Source organism: Giraffa tippelskirchi, chromosome 5 (assembly GCF_054371585.1).
Source record: "Giraffa tippelskirchi isolate mGirTip1 chromosome 5, T2T-mGirTip1v1.2.pri, whole genome shotgun sequence".
NCBI lineage: Eukaryota > Metazoa > Chordata > Mammalia > Artiodactyla > Giraffidae > Giraffa > Giraffa tippelskirchi.
Genome location: NC_137279.1, coordinates 73,695,680 through 73,714,463, shown reverse-complemented (window position 1 = coordinate 73,714,463; position 18,784 = coordinate 73,695,680). Strand labels below are relative to the sequence as shown.

Below are 18,784 nucleotides of genomic sequence, written 5' to 3'. Positions count from 1 at the left end.
GGCTCGGTGGGTGATGGAGAGGAAGCTGCCACCTTGCCATGTGCGGGTCTCCCTCGACACTGCGGCTAATGGGTTATTAGATGCCCCGTACCTCCCTTTCCCTTCTTCTTCAGCTGGTGACATCTTCACAGTTGGCATCAAAGGAGTGATTTTAAGCAGTTACACAGTGGGGATGTAACTTAGTTACCAAGTGGGGATATAACAAAAGGATATCTCCTATTTCGGGGGCAAACATAAAAAAGTGAAATCTGTTTTATGGTTTTTTCAGATCTGTTGCCTAATTTCTAGGGCATATTACCAACCCTGTTTTTCCTATTTAATTTATTAAAAAAAACCGCTTCTCACCCCTGTTGAAAAACGAGCCGTGTTGAGTCATGTGAATGATTTACACACAAATTTACTCCTTGAAAGTTGGGAGAGCACTGCGGATCAGGCTTTCCGGGGGTGGAGCGGGCGCAGCAGGGGGGACAGGGAAGGGCTAACCCAACCGATTCAAAGAAACCAGACAAGGAGACACATGCCCCTGGGGTCCGCAGGCTGAGGGCCCGAATCCTGCTTTCTGGGTTGCCTTCTGACCGGCCTCGCGAGGTCCGAACGGGGACTCAGTCGGGGTCTCTTTCGTCGCTCTCCACTCTTGGCCGGAAAGCTCACTTCACCCCTCCCTGCAGGACATGAAGGCTCCGTGCGTTTCCCTCTGCCTCCTGGGTGCAGGGCTCTTCCTGTGCTCCGTGCAGGCCCGAGGCCTCAGGAGATGCCTGATTTCCATGAACTTGCAGCGTATGGAGGAGAGCTTCCGAGGAATCAAAACAGCCATTGTGAGTGCGGGTTTGGGGGTGAAGGCGTGGGCGCGTGCCTCACTTTACCTCTTAACATGACAGCCAGTTCCTGCTCATCACCTCGGTGTCTCTGGAGGATGTGAAGTACTCACTGCTTGTGTCTGTCGTGTTTTCCTCTGTAGCAGGCTAAGGACACCTTCCCAAACGTCACCATCCTGTCCCCATCGGAGACCCTGCATGGCACTAAGGTACCGGCCTCTGTCTGCTCGCTCCTCTCCTGGAGTTTTGTGGGGAAGTGGCCCAGGGCTGAGGGGGAATCCTCAGGTAGTGCGCATCTCTTCCCTGACCTCCCCGGACTCTGAGGCTCCTCCAACTCCTCATGTGTCAGCTGATGTGCGAGGGTGCGCTCCTGTCTCGGGGAACTTGAACCCCAGGGAAGGTGTTCACCCCACCAGTGATTAAGGTGTCACATGCTCAGATATGGCTTAGAGTGACTTTGGCAGGTTTTGTGGGTAAGCTGAGACAACGAGCAGTGTCTCAAAAGCTGAAGAGGCTTGGGGTTAGTGGCTAAAAGAAAGGAAGGGCTTGAGGGGAATAGGTGTGTAAGATCAATGGAAATACGTGTCAGGGGACAGAGAGGCAGCTGGGGTGAATTCCCTGGTGGTCCAGTAATCAGGACTCTGTGCTCTCACTGCCGGGGGCATGGGTTCAATCCCTGGTCAGGGAACTACGATCCCTCAAGCGATGAGGCACGACAGAAAAAAAAAAGAGGCAAACTTGAGAGCCAGGCTGAGCCTCAGCTTTATTTATTTTTGGTCGTACCGAGCGGCTTGTGGGATCTCAGTTACCCAGCTGGGGAACTTGTGTCTCCTGCAGAGGAAGTGTGGAATCCTAACCACTGGACAGGCAGAGAAGTCTGAGCCTTGGCCTTATAACAGGCCACAGGGAGCTCCCGCAGGCTTTTGAACCAGAGTGGGCGACCACAGAGTCTTTTAGAAAGACAGTCTGGTGATGTTCTTTACAATAGACAGCTTGAGGCCAGAGGCAGGGAGAGAATGTCTAATTGCCAGACTAGAGGTGCTGAGAGTGCTTGCGTTAGAAAACAGCTGACTTACGAGGTGATGATTCACTTCACAGAAGGGGCCAATGAGAAGTACCTTCAAAAGTGAGCTCCGCCAGTCCTCGATAGCATTCTAGAGACATCCAGTTCTTTCAGCTATTTATGTGACAGAGTATAAGGCACAAGATCATTCTTCTAGACAGTATTGCTGCTACTGCTGCTGCTAAGTCGCTTCAGTCGTGTCCGACTCTGTGCGACCCCATAGACGGCAGCCCACTAGGGTCCGCCGTCCCTGGGATTCTCCAGGCAAGAATACTGGAGTGGGTTGCCATTTCCTTCTTAGGCCTGATTTATTTATGGTAAACACAAGGAGCCACTTCCTAAATTCTATTCTAGTCAATGGTATAGAAGACTTACAGGATATTATAGCTGGAAGGGACCCAAAGGCCATCTATTTTGAAACCATCCTTTTCAAATGACCAAACTGAGGTCTTGGGAGAAAGAATGTCTAGTTAGTAGTGGTTGTCATAAATAGACTCTCAAGTCTCATGCCCCTGTTTCTTTGTCTTCTCAAGGTCTAGAAATAGTTGATGTGGTGTAAGGCAAGTGGTCGATGAGGATGCAGGTCATTGTCATATTTATTCTCTTCCCCTCTCCCTCTTTGATGAGACAAAGGTTACAACTTTTTACCCCTTTGGTGAAGGGAATTAGAAGGAGCAGAGGAAGAGGAGAGGTTTTGTGTTGCAAGTTGAGTTTCCATCCAGGAAAAGCTGACTGTTGGGCCAAGGAGGCTTTGCTGCCTTAATGCTAATGAAGATATAGATGCACCGTTGCTGTAGACCCTTCTTTTCTCAGACTGACCTATAAATCTCCTACACTGGCTCTTAGGGTGGAGTGCAAACTGCAAGAAGGAAACCCTGGCTGGCTAGTTGCCCTGAGCCATGCCCAAGGAAGTCAGGAGCTTTTCTAAGGAGGACCTGCCCAGGTGCATGCATTTCTGCAGCTGTCAGTTTCCATTTTTGCATATCTCCACTCCAACCAAGTGATCCTTGAAGTTTAAAAAGAACAGACTAGAGGAAAGACGAGCAGTCATCACACTGAAAGGAATATGTACCTAGCACAAGCCTGACATGCAGTAGTCACTAAGTAAACACCTGTTAGTTAGTGGCTAGGAGATGTTACAGAGATGCATATGTAAGGAAGCACAATGTAAGGAAGTGCTTTTCAAGAAAGCTGCTCAGACATCGGTCTTTTCAAAAGGGAGGTGTCTGATCGCTGGAAGCAGTTAAGCAGAAGTTAGTGATGATATGTCAGGGATGCTGTAGAGAAAATTCTAGCCTATAACTGGGCACCATCCCTTGTGACTATATCTCCTGGCCATGTGAAAAGAGGGTAAGAACTGCAATCTCTTCTTGGTGACTTTGTCATAAGCAGCTTTGGTGTCATAAGAAGATACTCTGAGACCAATACAAATTAAAAAAAATGGCTTTTAGTTACTTCACTCCTTGTTGCCCCAACCCAAGCAGGCTGCTTTTGTCTCTAGGATAATAAGAGAAGAGGTCCTCTGGGGCTATCCTTAATTTGTGTCTGTAGCCCTTAGATGTATGCTGCGTGACCAAGAACCTCCTGGCATTTTATGTGGACAGGGTGTTCAAGGACCATCAGGAGCTGAACCCCCAAATCATGAGAAAAATCAGCAGCCTTGCCAACTCTTTCCTCTACATGCAGAAGACTCTACAACAATGTGTGAGTCACCAGCATCTGCTTGCTGCCTGCCCCATGGAGCCCAGGACACGCTGGCCCTACGTGGCCTTCTGAAATGGTTCTGGGCCCAAGGGAAATTCCCTGCTCTGTCATCCACGTGCAGAAGTGTCGAGAACCACTTCTAGTGGGTCCTCCTTGCCCAGGGCTTCCTCCTCACCCAGGGCTTCCTCTTCATCAGACCCGGTTTCCTCATGGATAATCTTCCTGGGATGACCAACTTACCTCAAAGCATCTCTTAAGTGATCCTGGGACTGGCCTGTGAGAGAGGCATGTTGAGGATTCTGGGCTTGTCACAGGCACACCCCTAGTTTCTTTGTTCCAGGCCCTTGGGGTTTCCATACCAGTCAACCTCTGGGTGGTTCCCTGGTATATAGCCTATCCTAAGCATCACCTATACACTCAATTGTGATTTGTTAAAAACAAACCTCAGAAATAAAACCGAGCTCCCAAGAGCCAATAAAAACTTAGACCAGGAGAAAAACCGGGGGTTCTGGCCCCATCTCTGCCAATGATTTCCTCTGTGACTTTGTGACAAGCTACTTCACCTCTTTGTGCCTTAGATCCTAAAATTGTTAGAAGAAGTCATGACCCCTGTCCCACTTACATTAAGATGCATTTAACCAATTATTTAATTGACTAGCCCAACAAATATTCATTGAGTGCCTGCCTAGAGCAGTGTTGCATTCACAGAGTGGTGATGAGACAGACTTGGCTCCTGCTCTCCTGGGCCTTTCCAGCCCTGGTCAAATGCAAGGTGATTCTACAAACAGCCCCTACGGCCCCCTGGGTTGACTCACCTGACTCTCACCTTGGGAGGAAGGAGAACTATCAGTCCTCACACAGGAGGTGGTGTTAAGAGTGAGCCAGGGTGGAAAAGTCTTCTGATGGTTGCTATCTCCATTTTACCATAGCAGAAGCTGTGTCACTGCAGACAGGAAGCAACCAATGCAACCAGAATCATCCATGACAACTATGATCAGGTAAGGGAGGGGGAGAGGACAGGGAAGGTGGAGATGGGATGTAGCAGCCTGAATGGGCAGCCTCCTCCCTGCTCAAATTCATCCATTTACTCAACAGTATTGATGGCTGGTCTGCCCAGTTCTGTGTCTGCAAAGAGTGTGTTGGTCTTAACCTCATTTATTAATTTTCTGGGCTCTCCTTCCCCATTATGCCTCCACCGTTTTCTTAAACCCTCACATGTCAGAACTATGTTCAAGTCTGAGGGAAAGCACACATTGTTTAAGATGGGGCTGAGGCAGAGGGAGGCTTTCCAGGTGGTGCTAGTGGTAAAGAACCTGCCCGCCAATGCAGGTTAGATGTAAGAGACGCGCGTTTGATCCCTGGGTCAGGCATGGCAACCCACTCCATTATTCTTGCCTGGAGAATCCCAAGGACAGAGGAGCCTGGCGGGCTGCAGTCTATGGGGCCACACAGAATTGGACACAACTGAGTGACTTAGCACGCATGCATGCATGCACAATGCAGAGGGAGCAAAGAGCCTCAGTGAATTGTAAGCTGTTATGCATGAAACATGCTACCTGGTAGCGTTGTTTCTGTGTCACTGTGTCTAGTAACTGTCATCAGCATCCTGTGTGGTGATGAACAGTGCTTCTCTTGTAGGTGCAGATGTTGTATGCACGTCTCATGTAGAGGTGGAGTTAGAAGCACTGTCTCTTACCTGCATCATTTAGAGATTCTGTTGAAATACAGATTCTGGCTGGTAGATCTGGAATGAGGTCTGAGATTCTTTGGTTCACCCACATTCCCGGATTGAGCCAATTGCTTTGAATAACAAAGAGCTGCAGCGTCTGTTCAGAGCTATTCTTGTTTGTGGAGAGGCTCCATAGAGTAGTATCACGATGGCTGAAATTCATATGGTTCTTCCTATGAACCAGGTATTAAGTGCCCTAAATGTATTAGCACCCTTATTCCTTACAGCAATGCCACAAGCCATTGTCTATATTTGATAAGTTAGAAAACCAAGACACAAACAGGTTAAGTAATTTAACTAAGTTTATACCACAACTAAATGATGGAGGTAGGGCTCAATCCCATGCCGTCTGGCTCCACAGGACATACTTTTGTATCTTACCATCTCCTCCACTCTGCTGAGGAAGAGCTGGAATATGTCAGGAGATTGGGTTTCAGTCTAACTCAGCTACCAGTTGGCTGTGTGACTTTGGGTAGGACACCTTCTTAGGGGGCTGCAACATCCAATGGAGACACAATGTTCCCCCTTCTCATTGCTGGGCCCCTCTGAGTCTGCAGCTTTCAGGGAGAGTGGAAGTAGTAGACCAAGCTGATGCGAACAGGAAAGTAAGCAGAGCTCCAGAAAAGCAAGTTTATTTATTTTTTTCCTGTGAAATATAGGAAAAAGAAAAACAGAGGGCAAAGAATGAAGAACTTCTTATTTTGTTTATAAGTTACTGACATGATTTAACTGTTTGTTTATAGAAAACAATTTAGGTCATCTGTTAGGAAAATAATTTGGGGTCTGTATGCCCTGTGGAGATAATGGTTGCACAAAAAGTAAACCTCATGGGGACTAGAACATGGGGCAAGTGACTGAAAACTATGGTACATTTCAGAAAGGCAGGGTATGATGATGATTTGCATGGTTTCAGCTGGAGGTCCGATCTGCTGCCATTAAGTCTCTGGGCGAGCTGGACGTCTTTCTAGCCTGGATTGACAAGCATCATCGAGGAACTTCTGCTGCCTCAAGACAAGGAACCTAATTTGGGAGGATGACCAGCCCCTGAGAGGTTTCTGGTGGGGGACAGCCAACTTTGAAGGGGAGGGGGATGGGAGAGGCCCTGTTTTATGCCAATGAGGGTCTTTTTGAGGAAGTCTTCCTGCTTGTTTGGAATTCTCTTCTCTGGGCTGAGGTCTTGTAAGGGGAAATTCCGGGTATGAGCACACCTCATCTTGTGGCTAAAGTCTCACTGGCTGGGCCCAGCTTGTCTGATCTCACCTGAAGGTATCCAAGCAGTCTACTGTTTTTATATTTGTAACAAAGTATGTCTGTTGAGAGGTCCTGCGGGGCCGTCCTGGAGGGAGAGAGTGGGTGTCCCTAATTTATTGTGAAGTTTCTTATCCCATGTCTGTGATGGGAGCTAAGCGATATCCTGTGGTGCATATTGTACTGTCTGGTTTTTCCTAATAAATTCTGTTCTTTACCAATTAGTGGAAGTGTCTTCTGTTTTAGGAAGGCCAGTCAAGGACCATGAATGGAGACTATGAGAAATGAAAGGGGTCTTGGGGAATTCCCTGGTGGTCTAGTGGTGAGGACTCTGGCTTCTCACTGCTAGGGGCCTGGGTTCAGTCCTCAGTTGGGGAACAAAAAAATCCCACAATTCATGCGGTACTGCCAAAAACAAAAAATAAGTTGAAAAAAAAAAAAGAAATGGGCCTTGAAGAACAAAAATAGACGGGAAAACTGAGGCCTAGAAAGGGATAAAAATTTACTCAAAGTGAGTTAGTATAGAGAAGGGTTTCAGTCTGGACTCCACCCAGCACCTGTGCCCCACACAATGATCAAGAGGATGAACACAGGGGCTTCTGATCACGACTCCCTGCCGTCACTGCGTTTCTGATCACTCTTTCTCTGTGCTTCTGTTTTTCTCTCTGTCTCTCTGTTGTTGAATTGGGTCCCACTGCTCACAGCTTTCAAAATCAATACTCACAAATGTTGATGTAAAGCAAAGTTGCCTTTTATTCAGAATGCCAGCAATCTGGGGACATGGTGGTCTCTGCCTCCCCCAAAAGCCACCTCTGAAGATTCTGCTTGGACATAAGAGCTTTTAAAGGGAAAAAGGGAAGTAACCTCAGTTAATCATTGAGATGGGGGGTCAGAGTCGCCACCGTCCCCCACTGTGTGTAGGCTTGTCAACTCCCTCTGGCCTTTCTTGCTTCTTTAGGTGCTATCTTGTTCACACAGTTTGTTCAAAAGATTAGTGAAGGGGAAGCTGGGGAGGAGATCTGGTGATGTGTTCATTACTTATTCTTCACTTCTGTTTCTTTGATCTATGGAAAGAAACAAGTTAGACAAAGTACTGTGTGATCAAAAGATGTGCAAGGTGTGCCAGGGCCAGAGATGAGCAGAGCACAGGGGCCTGGTGTAAGGTTAGTGACAAGAGCTGGTGCCTCCTGCAGAGAGCTCTTTCCTGCCCAAAGCTGCCTACACGTGTGTCTTGTCTCTCTGTCAATTCTTTCTTATTGCTCCCAACCTAGATATATCTTTTCAGACTCTAAATTCATCCCCTCACGGGTATGTATGTGGAGTTGGAGAGAAGGTTATTTCTAACAAAGGGATGGTTGTCATGGTGACAAAGCTAAATAACTATAGCCCAAGGCAAGAGGAATTCTGGGTAGAGGGGTTCTGGCCAAAATGGGCACCAGCTTCTAGTGGACAGGCCTCAGATGGCTAATGACAATAAGAACCGATACTTACTGAGCAGCTGCCATGAGCTGGATGCTGAAATAAATGCTTTACGTGTATGATCCTGGGTCCTGTAGCTATACTGTAACTGGCTGGCTGAAGCAATCTTTCTTTATTCCTACCTGGGAAAGAGATTTCATAGAACAAGCTTTAGTGTCTGAAGTCAGCCAGTCCTGATTCCAATCCTATGTGACTCTGAGCAAATTACTTAGTGTCTCTAAGTTTCAATGTCCTCTTGGATAAAATGGAGATAATAACACCGGTCTCCAAGTGTCAGTTTGAGTTATGAGTGAGATGAGGGCCCCGCAGCCCTTCAGAGTGGGAAGCCGCACATGTAGTGCAAAGAGTGCCAAGTCAGGAGTCACAGTCTGGCTCCAAGTCTGCCATGATTTGCCCAGGACAGGTCACCACATTGCTTTGACCCTTAGTTGTCTGCAGTGTGGACACTGACCCCTGTACTATCATGTGAAAGCCAGAGCATTATGATGGCCTAAGCAGCTCTCACACCGGCACACACGAGGTTCCCAACTGTTCCTTGCACCATGTCCCTTACTTCTTGCCCAGGCTCAGTACCCATTCGATCACGCTCACCTACTTCATGTGTCTAAAACACAACAGGCTTGTCCTTACCTTAGGGCCTTTGTGCTTTGCATGCATACACACACATAAGCTGAGACAGGATTAAAAGAAACCTCCAATGTTATGCTCGAATGGGATTAACAGGCTATTAAGAGGAAGCAATATTTACAGAGGACTCAAGCTTCTCAAGGTGACTTGGCTGGATTTCCATCCTGAGCTGACTGGATGATGGCAAGACCAGCTTCATGAGCGCCTGTCTCATCTTCTGTGACTGCCCCGGATGTGTTTCCCACAGACACCTGCTCGGCTTGCACCTCCACCTTCTTCAGGCCTTTACTCAAGAGGTATCCTATTTAAGCATAAACTTCCCCATTTCCACCTTCAGCACATCTTATACTCTTTCCTTGCTTCCCCAGCATCCTACTTTATTATGTTTGTTTCTCTGCTCAAAGGTAACTCCATGAGGATAGTTAGGGTTGTTCATTGCTTGGCACTTAGGGTTAAATTCACATTTCATGAATACGTGATCTAGATGAATTAAAACAAAAATAGTAGCAAACACTCATTTAGTGCTTTTGTAAGCCAAGCAGTCATCTAAGTAAAATACATAATGTAATATATTATGAATATATATTTCATTTTAATTTTCAAGACAGTCCTATAGAAATGAGAGTGAAATAAAATGAAAAAGATCCCCTCTTTGAATGTTAACCATACAGATCATTAAACCTTGGGGAAGAACCTGGACATAGAGGTCAAGAAACACCTGATGTCATACAGATCATAAGCGGCAGAGCCAGGCTTCCAGTCCCCACAGCCTGGTTCCAGGTTGAGCTTTACTGTCAACAACAGTGTCCAGGTGTTGAGCACTTGTTACTTGCCAGGTGAAAATACTTCCACTTTCTCCTTTACATCTCATGATAATTCTCTACAGGAAAGATTATTAACAACCCAATTATACAGATGATAAGGCCTGAAGCTTAGCAAGGCTCAACAACACACTAAGGATCACACAGTTAGCACTGGAGCTGGGGTTTGTTAAGTTAATTAAACAAGAAGACCCTTAGAGTGAGGCGGCTGTGATGCCCTGGGAGGGTGCTCTGTGTGAGCAAACCAGAATCTAAGCCTGCAAATGCCTCAAGGTTATGAAATAAGAACGCCGAGGACCAGTCACTGAGAGCCAACTAGACGTTAAGCCGCAGCCAATCAAATAGCTTCTTTCTTCGCATCTGCACCTTCACTGCATTGGTCCTTCACATTGGCTCCTGACCCCTGAGAGCTCCTGACCACTTCCACTTTGGCGCTGCTGATTCCAAGAGATTTTTGTTCAAATAAACTGGTAAAAATTTTTTAATATGCATCAGTTTATCTTTTAACAATACCCAATGCAGGTGTTCTACCCCATCTTGCACGTATGGTGGACAATGGAAGAAGAGCTTTACTGGCATAAGGAGCTGTACCTATAGGAAAAGAAATATTGTTTTATCAAAGGATTTAAAAGTAGGGGAGGAGGAGATGTAGTCAGAGAGGGAGAGAGAGGAAGAACTATTAAAGGAGAAGTACCCCCCCATATCTCCCACCTGCTTACCTCACTTTGACTCTCTTACTTGCCTATCTGTCCTGCTCTCCTTCCAGGCTTGAAGAATGCATCCTGGCTCTTGTGTAGTCCACAGAGGGGCATGGCGCATAGTTGTGCTTTTGTTCCTTGGTGTTATTATTTTTTGTTGGTGTTATTATTTATTAAGCACACAGCTGGTGCTTAATAAATTCCTGCTAAGGAACCAAGTATACAATTCTCTCCCAAACCATGCCCTCTGAGTCCTTGATTAGCTCCTGGGAGGCACCCTTGAGAAATCTGGGGCTCACCTTCCACAGCTCAGGTGCAAGGGGAGGGAACCCATAGTTTGTGGCAGGATCCTGTGGGTACTTTATGTATATGGCCTCACTTCCTTGTGGCTCAGATGGTAAAGACTCTGCCTGCAAATGAGGGATACCTGGGTTCAATCCCTGGGTGGGGAAGAGAGTCTGGAGAAGGGAATGGCAACCCACTCCAGTTTTCTTGCCTGGAGAATTCCATGGACAGAGGAGCCTGGCAGGCTACAGTCCATAGTGTCACAAAGAATCAGACACGACTGAGCGACTAACACAACTAAAGCTCAGAGGAATGGAGGAGGTCATATGTCTCATTCCCATGTGACCAGCAGAGGCATCTGAGACTCAGGGAGGTGAGAGGACTTGCCTGAGGTCACATCTGAGGGATGGAAGGTCCAGAAAGTAAACCCAGGTCTGATTTTCCTGGATCCGGTGCTCTCTCCCCTTGCTGCTGAGGAAGTTCACTTTGTTTGGACCAAGCTATCTAACCCAAAGCCCAAGTTGCTACACTGGCTGCCAGCAACACAGATCTTTAAACCCAGCTGCATAAAAAGGGGCCTGGACTTGCCAGCAACAAGCTTGTGAAGTTACAAACACATTTATGGACCATCAGAGAGCACAGAAGCAGAGGCTGACTTCTGAACGTGTCACACAATGTTCCTGGCACTGCTGAGTCTGGTCTCCTCCTGGAGGACACTCTAGTCTCCTCTCAACTTCCAGTGTGGATTGCTGACAGACACACACGCTCAGGGCAGCTGTCTTTTGGAACAATGAATTTGCCAGGAAGTTCAGCTGATAAAGAATCCACCTGCAATGTAGGAGACCCCGGTTCGATACCTGGGTCAGCTCCGATCCACTGGAGAAGGGATAGGCTACCCACTACAGCATTCTTGGGCTTCCCTGGTGTCTCAGCTGGTAAAGGATCTGCCTGCAATGCGGGAGACCTGGGTTCGATCCCTGGGCTGGGAAGATCCCCTGGAGAAGGGAATGGCTACCCACTCCAGTATTTGGGCCTGGAGAACTCCATGGACGGTTTAGTCCAAGGGTCACAAAGAGTCCGACATGACTTTTACTCTCACTTTTGGCCAAATAGGCTTCCCTGGTGTCTCAGACGGTTAAGAATCTGCCAGCAATGCAGGGGACCCAGGTTCGATCTCTAGATTGGGAAGATCCCCTGGAGAAGGGAATGGCTACCTACTCCAGTATTCTTGTCTGGAGAATCCCACAGAGAGAGGAGCCTGGCGGGCTACAGTCCATGGGGTTGCAAAGAGTCAGACACGACTGAACGACTTGCACACTTTTTTGTTCAAATGGATAAGAGGATTGGCTTTCATGTGAAATCCTGATCCTGCCACTTATCGTGTGATCTTGAACAATTTACTTAACCTGTGCCTCCCTTTCCTCATGTGTGTGGATTGTAATAAGGATTCAAGATACCATTTATAGTAGCTGTGTAGTCGGTGCTCACTAAAATGATGGTTGTTATTACTTAGGCATTTTAACTTTTTTAATCTTATTTCCCATGAAATGTGTTGTCTTGGGAAATCTTTCTTCTTACCTGTCTTTTTTTTGTTTTTTAAACCAGCAAGTATGACAAAGCAAAAGGCACTGGCCCAGGCCAGCTGTGCTGTCTTCTGGGTCTGTATTTCCAGGAAGCTCTCAGCTGAGCCCCTCATACAGGTGCTTGAAGTTTTATGCGGCCAGCCAGGCTGGGTAGCCTTCCTGATTCTCCTGCTACTCAGACCACCCCCTGCAGGCTCTCCTGTCCACATCCTTTCTCTGACACAGACTCATCCCACTGTGAAACTCTTGCCTTGACTCTCCCGAACCTTGTTCACGCCTAACACAATGCTGGGTGCATCCAAATCACCTGACATCCTCTGCAGCTGTGAACAAATGCCCCTGTTCAGTGGGAGAAGCCAAATGATGATTCTTGGATGTAGACTCAGGGGTCAGCATGTCATGTTTGGCCAAGGAGTTTCAGGTCAGTTCAGTCGCTCAGTTGTGTCTGACTCTTTGCAACCCCATGGACTGTAGCACACCAGGCCTCCCTGTCCATCATCAACTCCCGGAGTTTACTCAAACTCATGTCCATTGAGTCGATGATGCCATCCAACTATCTCATCCTCTGTCATCCCCTTCTCCTCTCACCTTCAATCTTTCCTAGCATCACGGTCTTTTCCAATGAGTCAGTTCTTCTCATCAGGTGGCCAAAGTATTGGAGTTTCAGCTTCAGCATCAGTCCTTCCAATGAATATTCAGGACTGATTTCATTTAGGATGGACTGGTTGGATCTCCTTACGGTCCAAGGGACTCTCAAGGAGTTTGGGGGAGGATATATTCTTAAAAGGGCTTCCCAGATAGCACTGGTGGTAAAGAACCTGCCTGGCAATGCAGGAGACTTAAGAGACATGGGTTCAGTCCCTGGGAAGGGAAGATCCCCTAGAGGAGGACATGGAAACCAACTTCAGTGTTCTTGCCTGCAGAATACCATGGACAGAGGGGCCTGACGGGCTATAGTCCATAGAGTCGCAACAAATCATACACAACTGAAGAGACTTAGCATGCATGCATATTCTTAAGAAGTTGTTATGAGCTCTAGAGCTAGTCTGTATACTTGCAGTTCTGTTATGGAAACTCAGCCCAATCTCAGGTCTCTGCCATGGTGTCAGTCAGGACTGAATATTGTGAAAGAGACCTCTTCTGTGTGGCCTTAAGGCTTGGTTCAGGCACTGGGGCCAGGAGAGGTTTCAAAATCCAGCTTTCACATCAGGAGATAAGTTTTCCTCAGCATGGCTTTGGCCTGGACGTCTCCCTCTGGTCACTTGCCTAGATACTCAAAGAAGACTCTGTGCCTCAGTTTCCTTATTTGGAAAATAAAGAGAATACTCATCCCTAGGTTAAGGGTTGCCTAAAAATTCTGAAAGAGATGGGAATACAAGACCATCTGACCTGTCTCTTGAGAAACCTGTATGCAGGTCAGGAAGCAACAGTTAGAACTGGACATGGAACAACAGACTGGTTCCAAATAGGAAAAGGAGTACGTCAAGGCTGTATACTGTCACGCTGCTTATTTAACTTATATGCAGAGCACATCATGAGAAACGCTGGGCTGGATGAAGCACAAGCTGGAATCAAGATTGCCAGGAGAAATATCAATAACTTCAGATATGCAGATGACACCACCCTTATGGCAGAAAGTGAAGAAGAACTCAAGAACCTCTTGATGAAAGTGAAAGAGGAGAGTGAAAAAGTTGGCTTAAAGCTCAACATTCAGAAAACTAAGATCATGGCATCTGGTCCCATCACTTCATGACAAATAGATGGGGAAACAGTGGAAACAGTGGCTGACTTTATTTTTGGGGGCTCCAAAATCACTGCAGATGGTGATTGCAGCCATGAAATTAAAAGACGCTTACTTCTTGGAAGGAAGTTATGACCAACCTAGACAGCATATTGAAAAGCAGAGACATTACTTTGTCAACAAAAGTCTGTCTGGTCAATGCTATGGTTTTTCCAGTGGTCATGTATGGATGTGAGAGGTGAACTATAAAGAAAGCTGAGCACCAAAGAATTGATGCTTTTGAACTGTGGTGTTGGAGAAGACTCTGGAGAGTCCTTTGGACCACAAGGAGATCCAACCAGTCCATCCTAAAGGAAATCAGTCCTGAGTGTTCATTGGAAAGAAAGATGTTGCAGCTGAAACTCCAATATTTTGGCCACCTCATGAGAAGAGCTGACTCATTTGAAAAGACCTTGATGTTGGGAAAGATTGAAGGCAGGAGGAGAAGGGGACGACAGAGATGAGATGGCTGGATGGCATCACTGACTAATGGACATGGGTTTGGGTGGACTCTGGGAGTTGGTGATGGACAGGGAGCCCTGGCGTGCTGTGGTTCATGGGGTTGCAAAGAGTCGGACACGACTGATCGACTGAACTGAATTGAAAGATCAACTTCTCTGATAGCTCAGTTGGTAAAAAATCCACCTACAATGCAGGAATCCCTGGTTTGATCCCTGGGTTGGGAAGATCTCCTGGAGAAGGGATAGGCTACCCACTCCAGTATTCTTGGGCTTCCCTTGTGATTCAGCTGGTAAAGTATCTGCCTGCAATGCAGGAGACCTGGGTTCGATCCCTGGGTTGTGAAGGTCCCCTGGAGAAGAGAAAGGCTACCCACTCCAGTATTTTGGTCCTGAGAATTCCATGGACTGTATAGTCCGTGGGGTCATAAAGAGTCAGACGTGACTGAGTGACTTTCATGTCACTTCACTTCAAAGATCAAGTAAGTTAATATCATGAAATACGTAGTGCCTGGCACGTGGTGAGTGCCATAAATAAACAACAGAAGAGCCTGTGACCACATCCTGTTGCTCTCCTACTCTAGCCCAGCCTTGACTTAACTTCCCAAGAACCATAGTCCCACTACCAGGGCAGAAATAGTCTTCCTCCTGCTCCTTCTTCACTCCCACCCCTCACCCCTATTTGTGTTCCTGGGACCCAGAGTGATTTTCCAGTTCTTGACAAGTCAGAAATACTTTGGCATCCATCCCTCTCTAGATTTAAGCTCCTCAGGGATAGCTATTTTGTGAATGGCTGCACTCAGTAAATATTTACTTTTTGAATGAATAAATTCAAAGGCATGCAGCAAAGGCAACTCCAGATGTCTATGCAGCTTCTTCTTGGATTCTTGGAGGAAGCCTGTGGCTTTGCCATTTGGCTTTTAGAATATCTCTAGCTTTCTCTTATCCTCCAGTCAATGTCCCCATCTCTAGGCCCCAGCAAGAAGAGCTCTATCTGGCCTCCCTGGCTTGGGTTTTGATTTTGCCCAATTGTTGTTTTACTGTCTTTATATCCTGAAGCCTGAAGTTTGGTGGTTCCCACTGCACTCCTGGGCCCTTTGGATATCATGCTAACCTGAACCCCAGCTTTCTTGGGAGCAATGTGATCCAGTAGCCCTGTGAGTGGGGAGAAAGAGCCTCCTCTTCCTCACCTCTAAAACACCCCCTACGCCTAACCCAAGAAGAACAGCTAAAATCTTGATGAGATACCCCTGAGACATGGTGCAGATGACATCCCTCAGTGGTCACCCTGGAGTAGTGGGATTATGTCCAGATGGCTAGAAGTGAAGTCTTTTGTGAGAGTAGTTGGCATCAGAGAGCTCAGTCTCTTCGCAGGGAAACAGTGCATGAAAAAATGCTTTGGATTTAGTTAAGGAAGGACATCAATAAGCAATTTTATTGAGTTCCTGGGATGTGTATGATGATATCTAGATCCTGAGCAGCTTACCAAAAGAAAACTGTCACTGATTCTTTAGAAATGAAAAGTCTGAGTACAACATCCTCAGAATGTTGCTCACAGTTCATTGCATTTTGACTCTTTTCAACTTTTTAAAAAACCTACCGCCTTGCCCTACCCAACACCCACAGAAGCGCCATCCTCCAGGTACCAAAGTGCTCTCTGGTCTCAGGAATTTTGTTGCAGCTTTTCCTGCTGAAAGGAGCAAGGGTCTTTCTGCTTCTGCCTCTGTCTCTCCACCCTCAAAGCTCGTAAAATTATTAGTTCTTCAAATCGTCGCTCAAACTTGACTTTCTCCAAGTAACCTTCCCTGATACACTTCTTAGCCCTTAGAAGTCATTCTGACACTCCCTTCTCCCTATGCCTGTGATGAACACAGACCTGGAATTGTTCCAAGAATGTCCTGATAACAAACATTCCCATCATCCTTATAACAGCCTCATTCTTCTCAAGCTGCCTGTCACAATTGGGAAAGTATGGTTGCTATACCCAAGGCCTTTGCGTCTGCCATTAGAACAAGGACTCTTAAACTTTTGTGAGCCATGGACCCCTTTGTCACACCAGCAAAGCCTATGGTTTTGAATAATGTTTCTAAATGTATAAAATAAAGTATATAAGATTGCAAAGGAAATCAATTTTATTAATATACAGCTATCAAAATATGGAAATGACAATTGGTATTATATAATAAATGTGCTTCTCTATAATGCATTAACAAGATCTAGCAGTGGGCCTACAAATTATTGACATTTCTAAGTAGTGGTGAGTGTTGAGATATCTAAAACAACCATAATGGGACACAGAATATCTGTGATTTCTATCAGCGACTGCTAATACCACTGTGGCATTTGTTTCCTATCTGAAATTAAAAAAAAAAAAGTTAAATTTTGACTAGAGGTTAGTGAAAAGATAAGACATGGCTTTTTCCCACTCTCCTTCTGCCAAATTAGGAACTCCTATATTAGAGCATCTCTTCTGCTCCATGGTCTGAGGGCCTGGGAGAGGTCCCAAGAGATTAAGCCTGTTCCTGCTGGTATTCATGGATCATCCAGCTCAGTGTCCACACAAGGAGAATTGCAGTTTCTTTTGGGAATTACAAGGAAAACAATTGAGGACATCCTTATTTTCCTAGGTGAAAGAAAGTGAAAGTGAAGTCGCTCAGTCGTGTCAGTCTTTTGCGACCCCATGGACTGTAGCCTACCAGGCTCCTCCGTCCATAGGATTCTCCTAGGTGAGGAAACTTAATTCAAGCTCCTGTCTGGATTTTTGTTCCCAGACTGGGTGGTGTCTAGGAGAGGGTTTCCCCCAGTGGCTCTCACTTTATAGACAGGAGGACTAGGGGTTAGCCAACTTTGGGGGAACCAGATACGTCAGAGGAAATGTCAGGAGAAAGGCTGGCAGCAAGTCGGGCTGGTTAGACAGGCAAGATGGAAAGAAGCAGGAAAGGGAAATGACGTCACTCATGCTGTCGGCTTTGAGGACCGGGAACTGACAATGCAGCTTCGCAGGGAGTCCCAGTAACTCCGCCCGTCCCCACCCAGCAGGGAGGCAGCCTAGGCCGCAGGCGCGGGCTGGGCCGAGCTTCTCTGCCGCAGGCCGGCCGGAGAATGGGAAAGGCATACACCTGCCCACCCAGGGAGCTGAGAGTCTTCCTCCAGCAGAACCCTACCTGCTACGTGTTTCCCTGACAAGTGATGCATCGGGCAGGAAGCCGAGATGCCAGCAAGTGTGATGTCACCACACACAGGGAAAACCCTAAACTGTCAGCTCAGGACTTGCCATGGCAGAAAAGGAGTCGCTGGGTTTCCTTTTTCGGTTTTTTAGAAAATTGTTTCCTGCCCAAAAATGGCTTGGTTAAGAAGCCGGGTTTATTTCAAAAGAAATAATTCTTTGTCTCTCTCCTCTGCCCCTGGGCACTGATCACATGATAACCCCCTAGTTCTGAAACTCTACTTCTGAAAGTTAGCTTGATGTACTCATGAAATGTACTCTCGTTTCTCTGCCAAAGTCATATCATCCCCATCCATTCCAGCTGAGCCCTGACAATGTGCTCTACATGGTGGGGCCCTTGAAAATCTCCTGGTTAGTGCAGAGCTATTACTGTGTCTTTCACTCTAAGACTCGTCATGGCTCCCTCTTGCCTCAGGGCAAAAACAAAGACAGAATCAAAAGGCCCAGCTGAAAGAGACTTAAGAAATCATTTATTTCTGCACAACTCACAGATGAGGAAACACGTTCAGAGAAGGGAAGTGATTTCCCCAAGACCACACAGTGGGATGAGGCTGAGGCTAGAGCTAGAACTTCGGTTTCTCGACTTCCAGTCCAAATTGAAATCCTTGGCAGGATATTTGTACTCCTTAATGATGTGGCTGTATTTCCAATTTGATCTGCCACTGCGGGTTCATCCACCTGTCCTCAAACACCTTGTGAGCTCTGCCATCCCAGTCATCTCTGTGCTGGATGCCCCTTGTTGGACTCTATTCCCCCTCCTTACCTCTATCCAGAGTCCTCGTCCATTTAAAGGGTCAGCTCAAACCTTCCTCTGTGTGAGCCTCTCTCTGTTTTCCTCAGCTCCTACCCTCTACTCACTCAGTTCAGTTCAGTTCAGTTCAGTTCAGTCGTGTCCGACTCTTTGCAACCGCACGGACTGCAGCACGCCAGGCCTTCCTGTCCATCACCAACTCCCGGAGTTTACCCAAACTCATGTCCATTGAGTCGGTGATGCCATCCAACCATCTCACCCTCTGTCATCCCCTTCTCCTCCTGCCTTCTATCTTTCCCAGCAGAAAGTGTTGATTTTCTCTGTGTTCTGTAAGCACGTGCCATGTCCCCCCAAAGAGGCTATAAAGAAGCCAAGGGTGTGAGACCTCCTGAGGCATCACTAATATTCATAGCATTCAGCAGTATCTTGCAGATTGAAGTCAGTTAGTAAATGTTTACGGAAAGAATAATTTAAAATCTATTCTATTATATACAAAGAATAATCAAAATCGATTCTT

General features: G+C 46.7%; 1 protein-coding gene across 1 annotated transcript; it reads left to right on the top strand.

The window, feature by feature from the left end:
- The first annotated feature begins 671 nt into the window (after window positions 1-671).
- On the top strand, window positions 672-6,335 carry IL19 (interleukin 19). The gene is made up of 5 exons (XM_081486975.1): window positions 672-815; window positions 959-1,024; window positions 3,430-3,582; window positions 4,512-4,580; window positions 6,225-6,335. The coding sequence occupies exons 1-5, from the start codon at window positions 672-674 to the stop codon at window positions 6,333-6,335; spliced, it is 543 nt and encodes a 180-aa protein (XP_081343101.1).
- Window positions 6,336-18,784: the final 12,449 nt, after the last annotated feature.